The sequence below is a fragment of the Bicyclus anynana genome, chromosome 12, assembly GCF_947172395.1.
Source record: "Bicyclus anynana chromosome 12, ilBicAnyn1.1, whole genome shotgun sequence".
NCBI lineage: Eukaryota > Metazoa > Arthropoda > Insecta > Lepidoptera > Nymphalidae > Bicyclus > Bicyclus anynana.
This window is the reverse complement of record NC_069094.1, coordinates 14579490-14599243: the sequence shown is the minus strand read 5'-3', so window position 1 is coordinate 14599243 and position 19754 is coordinate 14579490. Positions and strand designations below refer to the sequence as shown.

Sequence of the window (19754 nt, the reverse complement as noted above, 5' to 3'; positions counted from 1 at the left end):
AGCAGCGTTGGATAGTCTTTTAATAAAGTGATGTTGTGACATATAAGCAATTGAGCGGTACCGCTCCGACGTCGCAACGTATTTACCCCTCCCCGCCATGTCTCGGTTGTTGCAAGTCCGGTGCGATGCCGGAGCGAATCACGTGACATACCACATATATTTCTATGACACCGCTCCGGCGCTACACCGCCGCCTTTTGCTGCTATTATACTCTACCGACAAAGGACGTACCGCCAAGCGATTTAGCGTTCCGGCACGATGTCGTGTAGAAACCAAAAGGGATGTGGATTTTCATCCTCCTCCTAACACGTTAGTCCGCTTTCATCTTAGATTGCATCATCATCATCTTTACCATCAGGTGAGATTGTAATCAAGGGCTAACTTGTAAGAAATAAAAAAAAAATATGTCCCTTCTTCCCTACCTACCCTACCCCTACCCTACAAATGTTCCATACAAACTTCCACCCCCCATTTTAGGGATGTGGGGGGTTAGAAGACATAAAAGTAGCCTTTGTCACTCTCCATCCTTCCAACTATCTCCACTAAAATAATCACGTCAATTCGTCGCTCCATTTTGCCGTGAAAGACGGACAAACAAACAGACAAACACACTTTCACATTTATAATATTAAGTAAAGTATGAAGTACGGTCGTTTGGCTAGCATAGCTAGCAGAGTTGTTTTCGTCAGTTTCTCGGGCCAGTTCAATTCAATTTAGTCTTTCATTTTATAGCTTGCAGTTGTACCATATGATATACTTCACTCTGCTAAAGTTACGTGTTATGAAGGACACATTTTTAAAAATTAATCTGTGTAAGCTGGGATAGCGAATCTTTACTCCAAATCCACTTGTTTTATAGGAAAAAGAGCAGAGGAGTGCAATGGTTAATGGACACAATCTAATAACAATGTTGGTCGACCCCTCACCAGGTGGACTGACGACATTAACCGAGTTCCAGAGATTCATCTAGTGAATCTCTGGAAGAAAGGCAGCACAGGATCATGTTGTTTGGAAGTCCCTACAAAAGTCCTGCAGTAGACGTCTAGATGCAGTAGACGGCTGATGTGATGATGATGATGATGTATAATAATAAAGATTTGAACTTTAAAACTTATTTCTCAGCCATTAGACCCACGAGGTTCAATGTAATGAAAACATTATCAAAATCCAATTGAAACTTGGAAGGAAACTCCAAACTTGGGAACAATACAATGCAATGTAAACAGGTAACAGAATGAACTGTTGTAAAACAACACAGGAGCTGGTAAAGGCACGTAGGTTACGTGAAATCAACTCAATGTGTTGTTGCTACGAACAAAGGACTGAGTTTACAAGTAGCCTAACAGGCGCAAAGTTAGAATTAAATATGTTATAGCTTAATACTCGTATGTCTGTACCTACTGTATGTCTTTTCATCATCATCATTATCAACCCATATTCACTACTGAGCTCGAGTCCCCTCTCAGAATGAGAGGGGTTAGGCCAATAGTCCACCACGCTGGCCCGATGCGGATTCGCAAACTTTACACACGCGAGAGAATTAAGAAAATTCTCTGGTATGCAGGTTTCGTTCACCGTTTGAGACACGTGTCACAATATTTAAGTTCTTAAAATGCACACAACTGAAAAGTTGGAGGTGCATGAGGACCAGATTCGAACCTTTCGGAATCGGAGGCAGAGGTCATATCCGCTGGGCTATCACGGCTCATATGTCTTTTACATACTCTCAAAGGAAGAGATTTTGAATAACGGATTACAACGGAAAATAGAACATTTTACACAAACGCGGATGATATCAGCTGTGCAATTTCTTTCACGCAAAAATAGTGAAACAACGATTAAAAAGGTACGGGTTCATATATTCATACGAACATATTATAAGAAAGAATATCATTGAAATCGGTCAAGCCGGATGCAAAGGAATTTAACCACAAACAGCGTGTCTCAAGATTTTTAGATTACGACTTTAAACGAAATACATAATATCACTAACTAACTGACAGTCTACCTGAACTCCATGATCATAACTCTGGTTAACTGTAATCAGAGTTTTGCTTTGAATAGAGTGTAGACGCTCACAGTAAGAATAGATTTTTCGATTTTTTTTACTTTAAAATGGAAGAGGGTACTTAAACTTTGTACAAAGTGAAACATGAAATGAAAAATTGTTAACTTAGCAAAATATAATATACTCGTAAATACATAATGACATCTAAAAGTGATAACAAAAGCCATCTTACCAAACATAAACAGAAACGGTTTAAAATATTTATTGTTTACTGCAAGTAGATTACTGGAATGAGCTTATCGTAAATGCGACTTAAAATGCACCCAGCGCCATCTAGTTAATGCTGAAAATAGCTCCACGATGTAACTCTTGAGACTATTTTAAAATTCACGTTCAATCTCATAAAATTCCAATTGAATTTAAATCTACTCACACATTGCTTCTCCCACAGCGAGTTTCTATTTGAGATAAATTACGATCTTTTATTTACTAAACTTAACAATCCAATTTTTTTACAATAAAAATTGAAAAAAAAATATTTTTAGCTTCAGTATCGATTACATAATGCCCCCGACAGAAATTTTCAAAATATACTCAGAATATTACAGAATGTAAAAAATGTACCTGTTACAGTATGTATAAGTAAAATCTCATATTACGAATCAATTTATAAAATTTGACCGGTTTTATTATAAATATAGAATATTAACTTCGTCCGCGTGGAATTTAGTTTTTCACAAATCCCTCGGGAACCATGGATTTTTCCGGGATAAAAAGTAGTCTATGTGTTAATCCAGGCGATAATAATATCTTAATACCATTTCAGCGAATTCGGTTCAGTAGTTGAGGCGTGAAAGAGTAACAAACATTCATATCATCAAAATCATCAGTTTTCGCAAATATCCGGAAACCATGGATTTTTTCGGGATAAAAAGTAGCCTATGTGTTAATCCTGAGTAAAATCCATTCCAAATTTCATCTAAATCGCTTCAGCAGTAGCGGCGTTATAGAGTAACAAACATCCAAACATCCAAACATCCATCTTTCGCGTTTATAATATTAGTAAGATAGATAGTAAAATAAACCTATACATATTCTATTTCTAGTATAGATGCAGTTTCTAGTATATTGACAATACCTACTATTACTAACAATTTATTGGCTCGATGCTAGAGTAAGTTAGTAAGTTAGCTAGCAGCTCCGGCCGCATAAACAAGCGAACTCGATCAAAACTAACCCCAGCGTCGTAATATGTAAAACGTTGGTCCATTTGAAGATTATTCGATTTAGCTCCCGTTCATTCGATAGATTCTTATAAAGGAAATTGAATTTCCTTTGCGCTCGAGTATAAATCGAGCCCGTATAAGGGAAACTAGTCGTGTTTGTTTTACTTACAGTTTTGAATGCATTCTGCATACTATTGTTAGACAGTAAAGAACTCAACGACAGTTTAATAATATAGTTGGAAAAGTTAAATATCTTTCTTGATTTATTTTATTTTTAAACTTTTGATAACATTATAAAATGATGCCTGATAAACTGATTCATAAGTTTGGTGTTTATTTGGCTCAAAAATGTTAAGGCAAGGCTTTCATCCCGGTGGGTAATAGTGATGGCCCTTGCCAATGAGTATAATGCTCATATAATATTTTATTCTGTTTCTACAATAAAAAATTTTATAAATTTCTATATTACAAATATCTATGTTAACCAAAAACTTAAAACTAATCTATATCCTTTTAATATATCAATACTTTTAATAAATCTGTAGAAAGTTCAATTCTGTACATGAAATATTTCCAAAATAACTATAAGGGCGTGATTGATATTTGATTGATTGATTGCACAATTCTACCACCGGGTTCCACTCGCTGGCTAGTTTGAAACCATCTTCCCGATTGAAATTTTTGTATTTTCGAATTTCAATGGCTTCTCGAACTACTCGGGGTATATAGTGGCGGTCCGTGGAAATAATGTGTGGATTATGGATCTCAATCCAATGTTTAGTTCCCGGTTGTAGAATGTGATCAGCTATCGCAGACTTTTGCGGGTCGTTGTTTTTTATCGCTCGTATGTGCAAACCAAGAGGGCGCCGCGACACGCATAATAACAAAAGCGATGTCGTGAGTGTGGTTTACCTAAACAGCCAAAAACGCGAGGTCGTTGAAAAAAGAAAAAGAACAAGAAAGAGGGTAGATCGATTTTGCCCTTAACAGCTGACTTCACTTCTCATCTCGCAACTTCAGTCCCGTCGTGACCACGATCCATGCAACTGGGTCGAAATATCGACAATAAAAATCTCGTCGTTTTATCGTGGTATGTACCCGTTTAAATAACATTCATAAGATGTGTTTATCCATTTGCTAAACAGCGAATTATATTATGATATAGTATTTACTTTTCTGTACACTCAGATGGTTTATTAGTGATTTTATTCATAGTAATCTTTTAACTATACTAAAGTTCCTCTTTCAAACTATGTATGCGCAGTGGTATGCGCGGTGGATTAACAAAACAGAGGTCCTGGGTTCGATCCCCGGCTGGGCAGATTGAGATTTTCTTAATTGGTCCAGGTCTGGCTGGTGGGAGGCTTCGGCCGTGGCTAGTTACCACCCTAACGGCAAAGACGTACCGCCAAGCGATTTAGCGTTCCGGTACGATGCCGTGTAGAAACCGAAAGGGGTGTGGATTTTCATCCTCCTCCTTACAAGTTAGCCCGCTTCCATCTAAGACTACATCATCACTTACCATCAGGTGAGATTGTAGTCAAGGGCTAACTTGTAAACAATAAAAAAAAAAACTTTAGAAACCGATCTACTTGATGTAGGTTTATCACAACACGCGACAGGTATGCAAGTTGATGTGCCCATACAAATGCAGCACAGTGTGGATTAGGCTTAACACCTCCATTCCCGAGCGTGGCTCAGCCGGATAATCCCGCTGTAGCCGCGTTCCAACAACTAGCACAACCTCATACCTGGGACGTATTTTTAGGGTTCGGTACCCCAATGTCCATAACTACAATGTAAAAAAATTTAAAGAGATGAAAATTAAAAAAAAATTAGAAAGGGCAGTGTTGGTCGTCACCAGGTGGACTGACGATATCAAGATTTCGTTGGATGCAGGCGGCTCAGTCTCGTGATGTTTGGAAGTCCCTACAAAAGGCCTATGTCCTACAGTGGACGTCCATCGGCTGAATATGATGATGATGTATGTATCTAAAGTTTAAAACTTGACTATTACTAAGACTCCACTGTCTGTCCATCCGTCCGTATGTCACCAGCAGTGGCGTGCATGAGATTGTCACTTAATAGGGTAGGCACTTAAGTAAAAATTGTAAAAAATAGGAAATTCCTGCTCTATACTACAGCTTTTATTGATGAATACTGTTACCTTACTGTTACCAACAAAGAAATTGGAAATGAAGGTAGAAAATGCATGTCATTTCATAACTTATTTATTTTTAATTATGTATGGTTTGTTTACAAAATGTTATATAAAATATATCAATTATATTTAATTGGTCTAAGCTTATTAATCAAATTTATTTTTATTAATATAAGGACAAGTTAATAATAATTATTATTAGGTGTGAAATGACTAGTGATTTATACCCTCATTTTTAATTTGTTTGTTGGTAAACAGTACTTATAAAGAAAGGCTGTAGTATAAATTCGTAATGGGACTTCAGGGTAAGTAATACATTTTTGCATCTATGAAGTGCACTGGTCACCAGGCTTTATGAATCGTGGTAGTAAGGCAGTTGAAATGTTCGTAGATGGTACGGAACCATTCGTGCGCGAGCCTGACTCGCATTTGGACGGTTTTTTTTAAACTAGCTTCAAGCTCTGGGTTCTTGTTATTTTGATTCCAAACTCTGACGTAGTTGCTGTTTGTCGCGGAACTTCTCGTATTTGCACTGCAAACATTTCGGTCAATCATCTTTTGCATTGAGCACTTCTAGGCTCTGTTGGCCTATTCACTATTTTGGTCTTTATTATCGACCTATTAAAATAAAACCAATTGACAAAATGTCATCTACATACTATGATACAAGATACAAATGTCATCCGGTGCTTACTGGTGGATATCATATAGTATGTAGATGACATTTTGTCTAATGATTTGTTGATTATTTTAATAGGTTGATCATCATTATCAACCCATATTCGGCTCACTGCTGAGCTCAAGTCTCCTCTCAGAATGAGAAGGGTTAGGCTAATAGTCCACCACGCTGACCCATTGGCAGACTTGACACACGCGGAGAATAAAGAAAATTCTCTGGAATGCAAGTTTCCTCACGATGTAATTTCTTAAACTGCACACAACTGAAAAGTTGGAGGTGCATCCCGGACCGGATTCGTACCTACACCCCAGAATCGGAGGCAGAGGTCATATCCACTGGGTTATCCCGCCTCTGGTTGGTTTTAAAGACCAAAGGTTGATTATAAAGACCAAAATAGTGAATAGGTTAGCAGCGAACTGTGATTAAGGGCCCCGTATATTCTGCCAAGTCACCAACCTGTACATAATAAAATTAATCAGAGGTAAACCGCTACAAGTTTATTTAAAAAAAAATCGTGTCAAATGAAGAAGTGATTGCCCAAACTGAGGTAAATTTTATTTATCTGTGTATCTATTTATTTTTTCGGGCTTATATCTGAAACGGCAAAACCGATTTTAATAGAACTTTCCCTGGAAGATAGAGGAGGTGGATTAGCTGCATATAGGCTTCTTATTAAAAATATTAAAAAAGTTTCGTTTGGAACAAATTAAAATATTAAAAATACACAATTTAAAAACAGGATACATAAACAAAATATGAAAATAGTGATCCCACAACAGATATAAACTGTGTTTATAAAAACCGCCTTTCGAAAAAAATCGTTTTGCTTGATGTCGTCAGTCCACCGGGTGGGGTTGCTCTAGTTATAAACTGTGTTTATTATTTTTAGTGATTTGTATTATCGCAAAAAATCTATGGTTCTCAGGGTAGAGGTAGACGACGGCTTCTCCAAGTTTTAAAATGTTTTTCTTGTTGCAGTTATTTGCTGAAAATGACGTAAGCCGATGTCACGATGAGGATCGCCACCCTGACCGTGACACTCGCCTGTGTCATGTCACTCAAGCTCGCACACTCCAAAATAGGTGAGTCTACTCCGTTTAGTCAAGTCGATGGCAAAAGTTCCAGAGGCGATCTCAAACCTTCTGGACGGATTTAGTTAAGGCTGCTACACAATCATCCATGGTGGAAAAAAAATGCAGCCAATCGCCAAAAGTGGAGGAACATTGTACAGAAAGCGTCGCTCATCGCTGCAACCACAACTACTTTGCCAAGAGTATTAAGAAGTAGACTAAAACTACTGTTACACAAGCTCATTTCGAGCACGAAAGTATGCTACTATTGAGCAGTTGCTACTTATTAGCATGTGTATCGCAACACTGCTAATAATGAGCATGCTTATTTCGAGCTTGCTCAGGAATCAACAGTCGTGCGATTTATGAGCATGCTACTTGCTGCGCGGGTGGAAGGGGGCATGCTTTTAGCACATCTGAACAGGTTTGCTTATTGAGTGTGCTAATCGATCAGCATTGCACCTTCATCTCTCTCTGTCTAACGCGATAATATAGACTGAGAGCGATAGATACAAATTAGCACGTGTAATTGGAATAGAGGTAGAGCAGTACCTTAAAGGTACTGTTACACATGCTCTAAAATAGCATGCTAAAAACGTGCTATTAAGTATGCTCCATACGAGCATGCTTATCATCAGTTTACATTTGCTAGCAATAAGCATGCTATTTTTAAGACATTCCAATTACACATGCTAATTTGTATATATCGCTCTCTGTCTAAAGTATCGTGTTAGACAGGGAGAGATGAAGGTGAAGAGAAATACAGAATAGCAATTGAGTTTAAGGTTGAATTTGCAAATCCGACTACTTGAATTGAGTGCCAAGAACTTGTATTTGGGACTCATTGAGTGGGGACGTTTTTTTGTCGCTGATTGTGCATCCACTTTTTAATAGGAGATCGACGATTTGATGATGATCGATATTATGAAATACATGTTATATTATCCGAAGCTACATTAATTACTGTCGGGATATCACGTAAATTAAGGACGTTTTATGAAACTAAGTATAGATTTTAATACACCTATGCTTTTTATAATAAAAAAAAACATCTCAATTGCTTCTTACTCGAAGTCAAGCATAATAAATATTTTTTTACAATGCCCATTAGGTACTCGTAATATGAACAGTGGTCTTGGAAAAACAACAGTGTTTTAGTGAGTGGTCTGGAGTCACGGCCCCTCGGGAAATCTGAGCCACCGAACCGCACTGTTTGTGCGTGCAAGTGGAAAAGTGATAACGTACGTGCGTATTTATTATTTTACGAGCGGCAACTCTATACAGAATTCGTATTATAAATATAGATTCTAGATGGCGCTAGTAGTACTCTATGCCACGCTAACGTTTGTTGTTACAAAAATGGTATAAGTAAAATCTCAAATTGAGAATAAATGTGTAGAATTTGACCAGTTTTATTATAAGTATAGATAGACGGAGGTAACATATTACACGCATCCAGAAGGCTGGTACTAATGCCAATGATTTTGAACAATGATTCGCCGCCCGGTGCGATGGGAATCGTTTTGATTGTGAGCTTCTAGCGTTTTCGGTTTTACTTTAACTTCTTACCTATATCTACATATTAAACATGATAACCCAGTGGATATGACCGGAGGGTGTGGATTCGAATCCGGTCCGGGACATGCACCTCCAACTTTTCAGTTAATTATGTGCATTTTTAAGAAATTAAATATCACGTGTCTCTGGTGTAGCAAAAACATCGTGAGAAAACCTGCATATCAAAGAATTATTCTTAATTCTCTGTGTGTGTATGGAGTGCCAATCTGAGGCCAGCGTGGCGGACTATTGGCCTAACCCCTCTCTAGGTAGGAGTTACCTACCTATATAATTTGTCAAGGTTATGTGTAAAAAGTATTAAATTTACAGAAATAATAAAAAAAGTGTAGTTTCTATGTAAAAAATGCACGTAAATTAATAAAATCAAAACTTACTTTTCTCATACTTTTGAAAGGTCTGCATTCATTATCAAATCTCAGAGTATCAATCAAAAAGGCTTTTTCCATGAAATATTGTGTTTCTGTATTTGATCATGATTATTTACTTTCTCATTTAGTTATTTGACCTTTTTTAAAATTTTTAACAATGTTAATAAAATACTAAATATTATACAAAACACTATTAAAAAGTTTTACCAAAAATTCAACCCTTCTGATGCGAGACATTTGAGTGCCCAACCGGTGGTCAGGGCTCCAGAGTGAGGAACCTCATAACGATACAATCATAAGTTATTGTTATTTTGTTAGTTCTCGTAATAAAGCCTTAAAATCGTTAAAACTTTTTGATGAATAGTGGAAATGATTATGTTTTGCGTAATGCATATGGCGTTCACTCGAATTTGGCGATTCGCTCGGTATTACAGTCAAAATGGCACACCGCAATTTGTAATCAAGAGAGTGCCGGTAAAAATTATAATCAACACGACGGTTAGTCTAAACCAATTACCGTTAAAACTCACGATGAGAACCAATCACCGCGCTTCGCGGATTACACCGCGTTACGCATTGCTAATCGGCCTAATTACGTGTCGTACAACGTTCACAATCATGGTGATAATTGGTGTAACAGTTGGGTAGATTATGTTAATCATTGTCATCCAATATTTAATTACACAATACGCTAAAAGACGAAGTTATTTGTTGATGGAGGACTGAGAGACCGTGCGTGGTGGTTGTGAGGTTATACCAATGATAATTTTATACTAAAGATCGGTTACGTCCCTACAAAATCACCGCAAAAAGTGATCCAAATAATAGGCCACACTAACACTGAGCGCACACATGCAAAATTTTGTCTTTGAATCCAATATTTATGAATATTTATAGTTTTTACACTTTCTGAACACACAACTCGACATTGTAGACGATATTTAGGTATTATTTGTTTAAATAACATTCGTTGTTGACCACAACAACATTGAGTTGTGTATACATTTCCTCTTTTTTCATGCGCTAGTAACACTAGTAATCTAACAGAGGGCTTAGTGGCAGTTTGATACTGTTACTGTCAGGTAACGTAAACGCGAATTTCTAAGAAATTTAAACAGCGCCATCTAGTGGCACTACTGCACAACTGTCTCAATTCCATATAAATTTGCGTAAACGTCAACGTGATGTATGTATGTAACAGTATGAAAATTAATAAAATATTGAAAACTCGCACTAGGCACACAGTATTTAACATCATTGGATTATACGATTATACACAATGTACTGTCTGAGACCTTCGGGCCTATTATGTATCTCGGTGTACCATTTAAAAAATAATTCAGTCACTACATTGTTTTTCATCACCATCTAAAATAGTTATTTTAACGAAATTTAGTTAACTGCACCATTTTACATTAAGTGGTAACGTTTTTTTTGTTTCTACGAACATCTAACATGATTATTTCAACGACATTACGTTGAAATTAATATATTATCCAGAAGTCATTAAAAGCATCCCTAACATTCATGTGAATATTCAGCTTCTTGGGAATTTATGAAGATAAAACGTCTTTATAACCCAAGTAGGTACAAGTTTTACGCTTACTTGGATAGGAAATAGTTATAATATTTGTTATGCTGGGAGCTGATCTCACCTTCTGATAAGTATCTAAGGTAGCTTTTTTGTCTTTGTTATTTGACATTATCTTGTTATTTGAAAGTCACAAAACTTACGTTTAGTATTAGTTTACTAAACTAGCGTTTAGTTATGAACATATATTTAATGAACAAAAAATCCCGAAAATAACGGGAACGTGCACGCAAATATTCCAAATCACCAATCACGTTTTTCCAAATTGGACTGGATTAAATCGAAAAAAGAGGTATTATAACGATTGTTTTCGTTAATCCAATAAAAATAGCCTGTTTCATATTCGGGTGGAGTAATGGATTGTTTCCCATAATATGTATGTATATTTGTATGATTTGTTGGTTTAGCTTCGGTAGACTTTTTGCCCTTGTTTGTTTTTATTGTTTGTTTGTATTAGTACAAGAGCTAATGGAAAGTATAGGGTAGATAATATTATTAAATACTTTTTTTATTTTTCTGTTTAAACGTTAAAATCTAAATACATGAAACTGAAAGGTGACTGACTGTTGATATAACGTAGGCATCTGCTAAGAAAGGATTTTGATAAATTTGTACCCCCATGGGGATAAAATAGGTTATGAAAGTTTGTATGAAACATTGTCAATTTTGCGGTGATTTGGCTATAATAACGCCCCATACAAAATGGTACGAACTAATGACGTCGTAGGTACATATTGATCGTTAGATTCGTATGGGCGTTCAAACAAAATTACTAATATCTTTGTTATTTGTGCGTTTATGTTTATAGTTCACATATTAAAAAATGTCACATTTAATGTAAGGAAGCTAAAACTGCATGAACTTTCATCTAATTACAATACAAGATTTTTAATAGATTTTTAAATTTTATAATCTTAATTATTTTGCAAATATTCACACAATCTTTGCTTTTTATGTATAGATTAGTTAACATTGATCTTATTTACCCGAATGTATCATAAAAATCAATATAATCAAACCTAATCATCATCCCCATTAGTCAGTGTACAAACGTTCGTGAATCTGTCTCGTGACTCGAAAAAATCCTTACATACATACACTTTTTTGCACTAGCTCTTTGATGTAAAAATATATATGTGATATTAAAATAATAATAATATCTGTACCCTGTGGCATGAGATTATGAGGTTTCCAAATGGAATACATTAGACTAAATTATTTTTTGTGCTGAGCATGTGACATGATATATTAGACCGTACGCATAATAAAATAAACCTCGTACCGGTATTTATGGTAAAGTATTTTTTTTTAAATATTATCTCTATGTCCAGCGGTGTAATTTCATCGGGTGATGATGATTAGTTTACGGTTTTGCCGCTAATTGCCTCGTTGGCTCACTGGTTATGTGACGGATCCCGAGATCTTGAGTTCGAATTGTGAATCGGAATATGAAATACTAGCGGAAACCCGTGACTTCGTCCGCTCTTAAACCTCCTTAATCCGGCCCTCTTCCAAAATCCGTTCTTAGTGGACGTCTCGTCATCAACCCATATTCGGCTCACTGCTGAGCTCGAGTCTCCTCTTAGAATGAGAGGGGTTAGGCCAATAGTCCACCACGCTGGCCCAATGCGGATTGGCAGACTTCACACACTCAGAGAATTAAGAAAATTCTCTGGAATGCAGTTACCTCACGATGTTTTCCTTCACCGTTTGAGACACGTGATATTTAATTTCTTAAAATGCACACAACTGAAAAGTTGGAGGTGCATGCCCCGGACTGGATTCGAACCCACACCCTCCGGCATCGGAGGCAGAGGTCATATCCACTGGGCTATCACGGCTCTAGTGGACGTCTACTACCTACGAACTACCTGCATGTCAAATTTCAACTTTGTACGTCAAGCGGTTTTCGAGATATCGCGATGAATGAACCTTTTACATTTATATACTAAATGAAGCTTCTTTTATTTATATACTACATTTACATATTAAATTAAAGACTGCGCTTCTCTTGCTTTCAAGAAATTTCCAGTAGAAATTCTAAATCAAAATCAAAATAAGAATTCATTTATTTCAAGTAGGCTTGGTTTACAAGGCTAGTTACCACCCTCCCGACAAAGACGCCACCGATTAAGCGTTCCGGTACGATGTCGTGTAGAACCGAAAGGGGTTTCATCCTTCTCCTAAAAAGTTAGACCGTTTTCATCTTAGATTGCATCATCACTGACCATCAGGTGGGATTGCAGTCAAGGGTTAATTTGTAAAGATTAAAAAAAGGTGGCCGGTCTAGGTCGTTAAAATCCTATTAATATTATAAACGCGAAAGTTTGTATGGATGTTTGTTTGTTACTCTTTAAGGCCGCTACTACTGAAGCGATTTGGCTGAAATTTGAGGTGGAAATAGATTTTACTCTGGATTAACATATAGGCTACTTTTTATCCCGAAAAAAACCATGGTTTCCCCAGATTTGTGAAAACTGATGATTTTGATGATATGAATGTTTGTTACGCTTTGACGCCTCGACTACTGAACCAATTTAGCTGAAATTTGGTATTAAGATTTAATAAAGCCTGGATTAACACACAGGCTACTTTTTATCCCGGAAAATCCATGGTTCTCGAGGGATTTCTCAAAAACTAAATTCCACGCGGGCGTCCGCTAGTAGATGATAATGATGAATTACGTAGTGTTCGAAAACTCAGTGTCGCTGTACGGAAAACGCTTTAGGGGCAGTTATAGAGAACAGTGCAAATACACCGAGAGTGCTAGTTCGCATTTTCCTAGGTTCTAGGAAATCCACGATAAATCCAATAGCAGCTATCGTGTTATCGATCACGGCCTTATGAGCAAACACGTGGTTCGCTGCCCCTAGCACGAGTTTACACGTCTCGCTAAAGTTTACATACCAAGCCAGAAGGTTTACTATTTGAGTTTCTTGCCGGCTGTTCTCAACAGCAGCTGCCTTCCGAACCGGTGGTAGAGTCTTAACAAATAGTCAAACTTGAATTTTTAAAAGTGCTTGTAAACTAAGCCTACTTCATATAAATGAATTTTGAATTTTTTACTATGGAGCGACTACTATGCTAGGCATATTCGACCCATGCCGACGTACAAAGAATTTAAAGAATTCAAAATTCATTTATTTCAAGTAGGCTCAGGGTGCCTAGTGGGAGTTTTCAATATTTTCATTTCAGTTCATTCACGCGAATTTATATGGAATTGAAACAGTTATACAGTAGTGCCACTAGATGGCGCTGTTTCAATTCCATAGAAATTCGCGTTTACATTAACGTGATTGTCACAGTATCAAACTGCCACTAGGCCCTCAGTTTAAAAGCATTTTTAACACCTCAGTTGACTATTTGTAAAGATTCTACCACCGGTTCGGAAGTCTGGTTGTGTTTACTCGTACCCGAACCCTCTATAAGCTTTCTCTGGTCGCTCTTTTAAAACTCCACTATACAGGAAGAAAATTTTTTTAGTGCGGATATTTTTATATTTTGTACATAAACAAAATTTAATGATCACGTATTTTTTCTTTTTTTTTTTTAACTCAAAAATAACAAAATTATCGTTAGCTAAAGTTATTTACTTTTGAACAGAATTTTAGGGTCACCCTATTGTGCGTTTGTTTTATTTTCGTTTGATACCTAAAGGACGTCACCAGATCACTTTTAAGCTGAATATATCTTGTTTAGTAATAATATGTACATTATTTTGTTATTTTAGAGACATAAATTAAAAAAAAAAAATACATAAAATGTATCGAACTGTTTGTAGATTTATATTCTATTAATGATACAGAACCACGAAAAAAAATATCCGCACTAAAGACCGAATCACCCTGTATATGTTAAGATATTTTTAAAGATTGTAGGTACTTGGCAAGGTTTGGTGTTACATACATGGATTTTCAACCGGAGCGTTCTATAAAACAAAAGAGTAAATCTCTTTGAGGCGACCTCTTCCGGAGACGATAAATACAATTGATATTAAACGTATTTCGTAGTTGTTCTACATAATTATATATACGTACGTACTATGATGACGGTATTCGAGTCTCAAAAAGTATGGTGAAACAACAGGCAACAGTATGGTTCAATACATTGACTTTTTGTTTCTATATTCGAAAACCATCAAATGTTTCAAAGGATAACTTTAACCTGGTACTAGAGGTTTTGTCTCTCAGGATTATTATTTCATAGGCTCCAGGCTATTGCTAACATACAGGCTGTTTGTCGGGGAACATTAATATTAAATGAAAATATCGTTACGTACGTTATGGCTTATCAACAGCTTGCCCTAAGGTTATAGAGCTAATATTCACCATCTCCGAGCTGTACCAATCAATTAAATGGGCTCAACAACATAATATATGGTTAAAAGTTAAGTTCAACCTTAAAACTTTAACCAACAGTTAAGAAATACTGAAACACTATGTCAGGTAACGGAAGGTGGGTTAGATAGTTAAAAAGTGTAAATTTCAAATCTGACTATGTCAGCAGTGAGTGGGTTATGGTTACAAATTTGTTCAATAAGTTTCCTGTTTCTGTATTCTAATTTGTTCAATTAGTTAGCTGTCTTCATATTCTCGAACCACTATTGCGGTTATTTTTCTATTTTGAATAATATAATCCTTGAATACCAAAAAAAATATATAAATATAACCGGAATGGAACTGGAATAACAATATTTGTTTCCGGAAGCTGAAATAATAAAAATGGTCTTTAAAGTCTGTAGAATCCACCATTAAAGTCGGTAATATGATTTAAGCATTTATTCTTCATAAAATCTAATCTAATAAATTTATATAGGTCTTTGTGATGCTTGAGTAAATTCGAATGCTAACAAACATACTCTTACGTTAGAAAGTTTATAATCTTTTAAATATGACCAATATTTCCTTTTTCGACCAATTAGCCGGAAAAGACTATAGTAGTGTGTACGACAACAGTCCCCAGCGGGCTGGAATCGAACTACTACCTCTCTGTATAAGTCCGGCCTCCTGAAGCTTCGAGGTGCTCTTATAAAGTTACTATCTGACACCGCGCGGTTTCACCGGTGTGCTTCCCGTTCCTGTAAGAATATGAGGATAATAAATAGCCTATTGCCTTCCTCGATAAATGGGCTATTTAACATTGAAAGAATTTTTCAAATCGGACCAGTCGTTCCTAAGATTAGCACGTTCAATCAAACAAACAAACTCTGCAGCTTTATAATAATATTATAGATTTAATTTTCATAGTCTAGTACAATGGTGTTAAAAGAAAAAAGAGGTTACGTGGACCGCAAGTGGCACATTAAAACTATGCTAATTAGCAAACCTGAGCTCAGTCGCCGCACTGTCATCGCGCCGTTGACAACGCCTCTGAAATATTTTTTGTGTGCCAGCTGTAAACATCGAATGTACCTCTCTATCTCTTATTTTCTTCTATGATCATTGGTCTAGTAGTATTTTGCACCGCGTTAAAAATGTATGGTCGCACCGAGAATTTCAAAGAAAACCCAAATTTGACTTATGATTAGATTTAATATTAGAAACTACAGCTAAGTTACAAGTGCCTGTTTACTCCAAAGTTGGGAGTAAAAGTGTTAACATAATTATTACATATTGTGAAAGAGTAGGTGACGCTCATACAATGGAATGCGGCCGAACAATGGGTGCAATCTTGCACTTTTGGCAAGGGCTGCCTCACGTACTCGCTGCAGGGTTGCCTCGCGTAACACCTCCCCCCGTAGAACAGCGCCTGAACATCTTTGATGTGAAGGAAGCTGGGGGTTGATCAGGGTCAAACCTTGTTCTGACTTCAGGGACTACAATTTCCGTTGGTGCTTCTTTAATAGATTCTTGGATACGCCAGTATTTCTTATAAATCAGGAACGCAATAAAGGACACACCAATTCCCACGATTATGAGATATAGTGGTATGGTTGTGTGGTATATACTGCTTTCGGTTGCTTCTAACTTTATATTTATCGGATGCTGCGCAGAAACTTTTGTGTTGATCTCATGTAGATGATTAAGGTTGATGGCATTTAACTCTATTGAAGTTGGTGATTGCAGCTGCGGTGATTCCTCTGAAGTTATATCCATAATCTTTAGTACTTGGCCTTCAACGTGATCGTTCATATTTGAGATGACGAAGTCTGATGTAGTAATAGAGCAACTCTTCGGAATAGTCGCAAGGTAGCTTCCTTTTAATTCTTTGAAGAGATCCTGTCCGCAGGATACACGCACTTTTGAGGGTGTGGGAAAGTGCATAGTATAGTGTTTCTCGTCGAGCTCGTCATAAGCTGGGCGATGAATAGTTACTCGAGCCGCTTTGCATGTTGTTAGCTTCTGTTGCTCAGTGATGAGTTCATTGTTGAGCTGCAATCTTCAGTATCTCGGTTCTGCATTCCGCTGTTCTCGTTGCAGATGTACCACTTGCTGGTCTTCGGGCATTCAGCCTCTATGTACCTGAATTCTTTGTCGTATATTGCCAGGAATGGGGAAGGAGATATAAGGATTTCATTGAACTTATTAGGATAATCTAAACAAGGTATATATTTGAGGAAGAACTATTGGGAATTTAAGAACTATAATAATCTCATTATCTTTATAATAATAACCTACTCTAATTATTTCATAATATTCTCTCATATCAACCTCAATTATATTGTCGCTGTTATACAAACTTCGCAACTTGCTGAATATATTATTAAGCGATTTTCTCTGAATAATTGAATGATGTAAAGTCGACACTTTAATAAAGGCTAACACATTTTGCAATCTAAGTATCTCTTGCGAAATCGCATCGACGTTGTCGTCGATTATTAAGAATGTTTGTGCTAAATGTGCATTTTTAACGATTATTTTTAAGCACTCTTTTAAGACGGGACTTAGCAACGGGTCCTCGGCTTTTCTTAGTGTAAATGTGTATCGGTAAATTGGCAGTGATTTCGTCACGCGTATAGCGTGGGGCCAATTTTTGTCTAGGAGCAATGGGATTTTTAATGTAAACCTGTTGCTCAGGGGAGTACTCTACTTCTGTTTCGCGATTACTATTGCGCTTATTAGTCATATCTGCTCGTTGTGAGGTACATGATTCATGAATTAAGTTATAGACTTTAGTCATTTTATATTTATGATCTGTCATGTATTGCTGTAAAAGATGACATGAAAGGTCAATATCAAATGGATCTCGTGGGTCAAAGTGACCAGTAATAATTTCTATTGGCTTACACTTAGTAAAGCTGTGTATAGAATTATTATATGCTAAAAGTGCGTAGGGTATGAGGTTAGTAGTTGCTTCGCTCTTATGTTCAAGTTTTAGTATGCGTAAATGTTCTAGTAAAGTTGAATGAAATCTCTCAACGATACCGTTTTCGTTAGGTGTGTGAGGTGCCACTCTATGATGCTGAATTTTATGAAACTTAACAAATTCTGTTAAAAGTTGATTTACAAATTCGGGTCCGTTGTCAGTCACTATAGTGATAGGTAACGAATGATGTGTGCAATAGATAAGAAATGCTTGAATAACGCTAACAGCTGTTCCATCGCGTAAGTAATACGCTTGAGCATATTTTGAAAACGCGTCTACTATGGTTAAGAATTTATCACCCTGTATAGTTAGTATATCCATGTGAATTAACTCAAATGGTTTACCGGGTGGTGGTACGATTCGAAATTGTTGTTTTATGGGATTTCGATCATACTTTGCCTGTCCACAGATAGTACAACCACTGATAAATTTAGTGATATGCTCTCTCATTTTAGGCCAGTAGTATCTACGTGACAAGGCTAGAAAACACTCGTTAATACCGCGATGGTTAGTTTTACCATCATGATGCTTGTTAATAATCTCCTGTTGTTTAAGGTATTCCGGAACATTTTCTAACTCTTTCCTTACAAGAACCAAGTTCATGGCTGAACTTTTAAAGTTATTTTGTATGATAGCTGTTATTCTAGTCATAGCGTCAGAGGGATTGATGAGTAAACCTGTCTTTATCTTAGGATGTACATATTCTCTAATCGCATTAATAACGTCTTGCTCTAAGCTAGATTCGGATAACTGAATAGATGTTTTAGTATGTGTATCAAAAGGCTTACTAACTACAGTCTTACCTTTGATATCACCCACGATATTAAAGATAATCTGCTTAGTGAACTTATTTAATGGTTCCTCTGAGATTGGTACTTCCAAGATGGGGTTTTCCGCATCAGTATGAACTGTGATGGTTCTAGAATCATCAGTGCCTTCAGAAGCCGTAAGGGTTCTGGAGTCATCTGACCTTATGGAAGGGTTTACAACTATTGAACTAATTTCTTCGACATTTAACTGAATTCGAGATAGAGCATCAGCGTTTGTGTTATATTTGCCCTGTTTATAGACAACTTCGAAGTCGTATTCAGTTAATTTCAAACGCCATCTTGTAAGTCTCGAATTTGGCTCTTTTAAACTCATCACCCATTGCAAGGGTTTGTGATCTGTTAATACTTTAAATTTCCGACCAAATAAATAGGGTCTAAAATACTTGGTAGCCCATACGATGGCAAGAAGCTCTTTTTCTATTGTGCTGTAATTCAGCTCGCTAGAGTTCAGAGTTCTCGAGGCATAAGCGATAGGTTTATCTGAGCCAATAGTACCCTGGGATAACACAGCTCCAATAGCAACATTGGATGCATCAGTTGTTAAAATAAATTCCCTTGTAAAGTCTGGGTATTGAAGAATCGGGTCATTGGTCAGAAGTGTCTTGCAATGTTCAAAACACTTAACGTAGTTTTGGTCTAAGGTTATTTTAGAACCCTTTTTAAGGCATTGAGTTAGCGGTTTCGTAATACGTGCGAAATCGGGAATGAACTTTCTGTAATACCCTAAGAGACCTAAAAAGCGTTTTATTTCGGTAGGTGTTTTAGGAATAGGGTATTCCTTAATAGCCTTAATTTTATTAGGATTTGGCTTCACCCCGTCTCTGCATATGACGTGTCCTAGGAAATCGGTTTCCAACTTTAAGAATTCAGATTTATTCATCTGTATTTTAAAATTGGATTCGCGTAATCTATTAAATACTTTTTCGAGATTAACCATC

At 36.6% G+C, this 19754-nt stretch overlaps 1 protein-coding gene across 1 annotated transcript in view; it reads left to right on the top strand.

Annotated features, from left to right (window-relative positions):
- LOC112053587 (acid sphingomyelinase-like phosphodiesterase 3a) overlaps window positions 1–19754 on the top strand; it is a 125081-nt gene that overhangs the window by 33461 nt on the left and 71866 nt on the right. The window contains exon 2 of the mRNA XM_052884573.1: window positions 7053–7156. Within this exon, the coding sequence (XP_052740533.1) occupies window positions 7087–7156 (70 nt within the window). The 5' untranslated portion in view covers window positions 7053–7086. The remainder of the gene's footprint in view (window positions 1–7052; window positions 7157–19754) is intronic.